Source organism: Nicotiana tomentosiformis, chromosome 4, assembly GCF_000390325.3.
Source record: "Nicotiana tomentosiformis chromosome 4, ASM39032v3, whole genome shotgun sequence".
Taxonomy (NCBI): domain Eukaryota; kingdom Viridiplantae; phylum Streptophyta; class Magnoliopsida; order Solanales; family Solanaceae; genus Nicotiana; species Nicotiana tomentosiformis.
Window position 1 is genome coordinate 13,943,720 of NC_090815.1, and position 6,000 is coordinate 13,949,719.

At 34.7% G+C, this 6,000-nt stretch overlaps 1 protein-coding gene across 2 annotated transcripts; it reads left to right on the plus strand.

Annotated features, from left to right (window-relative positions):
- Positions 1–1,046: 1,046 nt before the first annotated feature.
- On the plus strand, positions 1,047–4,857 carry LOC104111569 (1-aminocyclopropane-1-carboxylate oxidase homolog 1-like). 2 transcript variants are annotated; one of them, XM_009621295.4, is made up of 4 exons: positions 1,053–1,637; positions 2,849–3,170; positions 4,339–4,386; positions 4,511–4,857. In XM_009621295.4, exons 1-4 carry the CDS (start codon positions 1,123–1,125, stop codon positions 4,760–4,762), a joined length of 1,137 nt encoding a protein of 378 aa, XP_009619590.1. In that variant the 5' UTR covers positions 1,053–1,122; the 3' UTR covers positions 4,763–4,857. The 2 variants fall into 2 exon arrangements, with proteins under 2 accessions (XP_009619591.1, XP_009619590.1); XM_009621296.4 differs by lacking the exon at positions 4,339–4,386 and having other exon boundaries at positions 1,047–1,637.
- The last annotated feature ends 1,143 nt before the right edge of the window (positions 4,858–6,000 follow it).

A 6,000-nucleotide genomic window follows, 5' to 3' on the forward strand; every position in this document is an offset into this window, starting at 1 on the left:
TGCTATCCCAAAGTTGTAATCGTATTCTAGTTCTTATTAATATAGTGAGAACTTTGATTATTTGTTACATAAAGTGACTTGTACATAAGTCTTCTTTGGACTTAATTTGTGTTAGTTACTAACCTTATATGGGAGATCTTACACACCTCTCATATATTAGTTTCTTTTGAACAAAATGATATACTAAAAGATTAGTTCTAACTAAACTAATCTTCACATTGTAATGGAGCTTATGGTTTATATCTTCCTTCATGTTCTGTTATTTTGTGATGGTAATATATTGGTGGGTTTGCTTAACCCTCACCAAAATGGTGGAGTTTGAATTAATTTTTTAAAAACTATTTTCAGTTTTAATTAAAAAAAAATTGTTGTTTTATTAAATTATGGTAATCATAAGTTAAAAACTTTTTAATTAATTAACATGTTATTTATTTGACTTTTCAGTTAATCGTATTTTTTGAAATAATTTTGTAATTTTACTGATACAACAAATAATTTTTAGTAATTTCAATGATAAAAAATATAATTTTCTTACTTTATTGATATAACAGGTAAAGTTCTATAACTTTATTGCTCATACAATGGGTAAAGCTCGCAGATCATGCAAGAAATTAACTCTTTAGTTTTGGACTTTTAGGGTTCGTTTGGCCATAAAAAAAAATTCCTTTTTTTCGAATTTGTTTTCCTTTTTTCAAAATTAGTGTTTGGCCATAAATTTTTCGTTTTTCACCTGAAGATGAATTTTAATTTTTTTCGAAAAATTGAAAAACTTCAAAAAGCTATTTTTCAAAATTTTCACTTCAGATCACTCACAAAAATTCAAAAACAATCCAAAATTATATTCATGTCCAAATACAACTCTAATTTTCAAATACCATTTTTACTAAAATTTGTTTTTCATTTATTTTCGAAATTTTACAATTCTTATGTCCAAACTCCAAACGCCCACTTAATTGGGTTTTACCGATTACAAGGATTTCGTGGTAGGTGTCAGTCAACTTAACGAAATATACATCAGTCACATGCTTTGTCCTTTCTTTTGTCCCTTATCTTCTACAGTATATCAAATCTAAAGGAGAAGCAAATTCTTAATAGATTGAAAAACATACTCTTCTTATAAAAATGGCTGAATATGACCGAGCAAAAGAGCTCAAAGCCTTCGACAACACAAAGGCCGGCGTAAAAGGACTCCTTGATACTGGAGTTGTTCACATCCCCGAGTTCTTCGTCACACCGGGAGCAGAAAATGAGTTCAATGCTAAAAATATTAATTTATGCTCGGACGTTAATGCTCAAATTCCAGTTATAGATTTCAAGAACATGAAGGAAAATGATTTTCAACGTAGAAAAATCGTTGAACAAATTCGAGAGGCATGTGAGACTTGGGGATTTTTTCAAGTTTTGAACCATGGTATCCCTCAACATGTAATGGATGAGATGATCAAAGGAGTTCAAAGATTTAACGAGCAACCAAATGAGCAAAAGATGGAGTTTTATTCTAGGGATAATTTGAAGAAGGTGAAGTTTAATAGCAATTTTGATCTTTATCAGTCTAAGGCTGCAAATTGGAGAGATACACTAGCTTGTGTCATGGCTCCTAATCCTCCTCGTAGTGATGAATTACCAGTAACGTGCAGGTTATTTTTTATGCAATTAAATTTTTTGCTAACACCCTTTTTAATTTTGCTGTAAAAGTTGTAGTTGTTTTAATACAACTTATGAACTATACCACATAGGGTTCGTTTAGGTAGTGCAGAATTTTGTGAAGGAAAGAGCGACCCGAGATGAAGGACCCGTTTGGATATAGATTCTCAAATATTTTTTGAAAAAGTTGATTTGGGTGAAATTTGATTTGAAATTGAAAACGTGTTTGAACATTAATTTTGGGGTAAGTTTTGACATGCTAAAAAATCTTTTTTTTTTTCCGGCTAAAAAATCTCGAATGATCATGATTTAGCCCAAAAAGAGGTCTTAAACTATATTTGGGATTTGAATTTTTGATTTTCAAAATCTCCCCAAAAAAACTTGATTAATTCTATAAACAAACACATATTTGAATTTTGTTTTGAAAAAAATCTTCCAAAACTTATGAAGGAAGAAAATGGTTCCTTTTTTGGGGGGGCTTTTAGTTTGGTGGAGAATTTTGTATGAAAGAGAGACAAATCTTTCTTGAGTTTCCAAATCAAGGTGTCTTTCCCTTTAGCCTTTTTGTGCTAAATAATTGACTGTTGTGTCTTTGATTTTGTGTTTTGGGTGAAGGTTCTGTTAGGTCTTTTTTAGTGATCAAAATTGATTAGGGACAGTGATCCATGATAAAATGAGCTATTTACTTCAGTGATTTTCTATTTGTAGTTAAAAAGTAAGGTAGGTTAGTTAACGAAAGGATAAAGCGAGGTTGTAGTGGGGTATAGTAAGTGTGTTACTAGTAGTGTTCATTTCTAAGGCTTCTGCTTAGGGGCGGACGTAGCCCTTTAGCTATGGGTTCATCTGAATCCATAACTTTCGACACAGAGAATAAATATATATATTTATGTAAAAATTTACTAAAATTTTGACAAATATTATATCTGAACTCATTATTTTAACAGTACAATGAGTTCTATACTAAAAATCTTAGAAGTTGAACCCATTAAAGTTAGATTCTGAATCCACTTTTGCTTCTATTGCTTCACTTCCAATGAGAAATTACTCTTTCAAACAGCAAAAATATCCGGAAATTCATTTTTCTATTATCTCAGATAGGAAATATATGATTGGTCATGTTACCAATATGTTTTTACTATGCAACTTTTCTCTATTGTGTTTTACTATAAATGTGTGACTTTGTTGTGTTTTTCTTCTATGTTAGGAAGGAATTACTTGAATATTCTGAGCATGTTAGAAAGTTGGGCCATACAATATTTGAGTTACTAGCAGAGGCACTTGGGCTGAAGCCTAATCACTTGTTGGAAATGGAGTGTGCAAAAGGGCATTTCATTCTCAGTCATTACTATCCACCTTGTCCTGAGCCAAACAAGACTCTTGGAATTACAAAGCATACTGATCCAGATTTCTTCACCATTCTTTTACAAGATCACATTGGTGGCCTTCAAATTAATCACCAAAATCACTGGATTGATATTCATCCGGTGACCGGCGCGCTAGTAATCAATCTTGGAGACCTTTTGCAGGCAAGTATACCTAAAACAAATTATATTAGTCTAGTGACCCTTACTCGAGGCGGATCTTGAGTGTTAGGAGTGAGTTCAATCGAACACATTTTTTCAATAAAAATTGTAGATATGTGTGAGAACCCCTGAAAAGTTATGTTGCTCGAACTCTTTAAAAATATTGTAGGGTGCGTGTCGGGTCCTCCAAAAGTAGTGCATTTTTAAGGATATAACACAGGTGCGGCAATAATTTTGAAGAGTCCGAACAACATAGCTGAAAAGTATATAAATGCTAAGTTTTTAAGGAACTAAGATTTTGAAACCCTTCGGGGTTGTCCAGTTGGCTTGGAGGGCGGTCATCCATATGGATGACATGGGATCGATTCCCCCCTCAATGTCTTCTGGGTTGAGCTTGTCGCACGGGACTTGCCTAGTGCGGTTTACATCCCCTGTGTGGTTTGCAGGTTATTACACGGGATTTACCCCGTGCGCACAAAGTGCTCACCACATAGTGCTTCGGATTTCCCCTCTTAACAAAAGGAACTAAGATTTTGAACCGGTTATGTTTGAATTCTGAAAATACCTCTATCTTTTAATCTGTAAGTATTTTTATAGTGTTGGATTTTCTTTCTCCACTTGAAGTAAGGACAGCTTTTGTTTCAAGGGGACAGTCTAATTATAGCCAAAGGTTACAAACATGAACTGCAGTATACAAGTGAAATATCAGTAACCTTGTGACTTTTGCACCTAAAGTGGACTTTCCCACTCTCTGTTAATCATGTGAAAAGTAAACAAATAATGATAACTTTTAGGCTATATTTACCGCCAACGGTTGTGGTGAGATAGATAGAATATCTCTCCATCTTTAACTAGAGTTTTTTGGGTTTGAGCCCTCGGAATAGAAATAATCAGGGAATGCTTACGCGACACGAATCCGATTTAATCGGATGTCCAACGCGGGCACTAGACACTGGAAAGGAAACCAAGAATTTTTTGGTGTTTGGAAAGTTTTGGAAGTTGTTTAAAGCTCGTTTTTTTGTAAGCAGGATCCATGTTGAGATTTGTTGTCAAGAAACAGTTTTCGTTTGGAAACTATAACTAAATTCACAAAACATTTCAGACAATCATTTGTTAATTGTTAAGAAGGTGATCCTTGGCGTAATTGATAAAGTTGTTGCCATGCGATCAGGAGGTCACGGGTTCGAGACGTGAAAACAGCCTTTTGCAGAAATGCAGGGTAAGGCTGCATACAATAGACCTTGTGATCCGGCTCTTCCCCGGACTCTGCACATAACGAGAGCTTAATGCACCGGACTGCCCATTTGTTCATTGTTAACATCATTTTTTCTGCAATATTGCAGCTTCTCTCAAATGACAAGTTCAAAAGTGCTGAGCACAGAGTATTGTCGAAACAAATTGGGCCAAGGATTTCAGTTGCATGTTTTTTCACAACTCAATTTCAGCCATTTGACAGACTCTATGGACCAATAAAGGAATTGTTGTCAGATGAAAATCCTCCTAAGTACAAGGAAACAACAGTGAGAGACTATGTTTCCTACTACAACTCCAAAGGACTTGGAGCTCGCCCTTCACTTCTCCATTTAAGACTCTAGGAATTTTTTCTAAGTAGAGTTTATATATATGCTTTCAATATTGTATCACTGTTGTATTAAAAAAATAAGCTTGAAAATGGATGGTTATTTCTGTAGATTGTGCAGCACTTTGTTTCTCCAATTATCACTGATTCAAAATTCGAAAGTTTGCATCAGAAAGATGGGGATGTGTAAATGAAGAATCCTCTGTTTTTACTGTTTCTTTTTCCTTTCTATTTTTCTATTTGATATCCTCAATTATTGATACGTACTTATATGTATCAGTTTGTACTTGAGATATCCTGTAGATAAGCATAGCACTAAATATGGGATTGCTACAAGTTATGTGCCAACTAGAGATCAAAAAGCATTAGATATTTTCACTAACAGCTTGTTTGGATGATTGCTGGCCATCGTTTTATAATGGATTGTATTGTATTGTATTGTATTGTATTGTATGATTTTATAAATACAATGTTTGGATAGATTGCATTGTTTGTTGTTGTTAAATAATATTTTGTTATTTTGTTTGACTGTATCGTACTGTATTGTAACTGATAAGTTTACTAAAATACCCTCAATTGTTTAAATATTAAATTTATCAAGAATTACGAATAAAATAATTTAAGAAAATCTCTTTCTACCAATTTATCACCAAATATGTCTTATAAACAGATTAAGCAATTAAATTGATGCAAATTCTAACAAAATTAGTGGAACTAAATTATCAATTTTACGTTGGAGTTGGAAGCGGCAGAAGTTATGGAAAAAAAGGGACGTCTCTCTCATGGCCCCACATGTATCATCTATCCTAATCTCACATGCCCTCTACTCGGCTAGCGATCCCTACTACCTGCTAAAATGAAACATCCGACTCTAACTCCCGAGTCATGCTGAACCGAATATCATGCCTGATCCCCTTAATGAATCTATAGACACGCTCTCTAACTGTAGCGACCAAAAGAGGCGCATGTCTAGCCAAATCACTGAATCTAACGGCATACTCTAACACTGACATAGTGCCCTGGCGCAGCCGCTCAAACTCCGCGCGCCATGCATCTCGAAGGGACTAAGGTACAAACTCTCTCAGGAACATCTCTGAAAACTGAACCCATATAAGTGAAGCTGACTGGACTGGGCTACCCAACTCGTATGCCCACCACCACTGATAAGTCGCTCCCCTGAGCTGGAACGTAGTAAAGCAGCCCCGCTCATCTCCACAATACCCATGGTACAGAGAATGTGGTGACACTCTTCCA

What these genes read in the sequence shown, in the direction of transcription:
- LOC104111569 (XM_009621295.4), top strand. Translation starts at nt 1,123, where the DNA reads ATGGCTGAATATGACCGAGCAAAAGAGCTCAAAGCCTTCGACAACACA. An exon ending in GAATTACCAGTAACGTGCAG is followed by an intron (nt 1,638 to 2,848) that starts GTTATTTTTTAT and finishes CTTCTATGTTAG; the next exon opens with GAAGGAATTACTTGAATATT. An exon ending in GCCTTTTGCAGAAATGCAGG is followed by an intron (nt 4,387 to 4,510) that starts GTAAGGCTGCAT and finishes GCAATATTGCAG; the next exon opens with CTTCTCTCAAATGACAAGTT.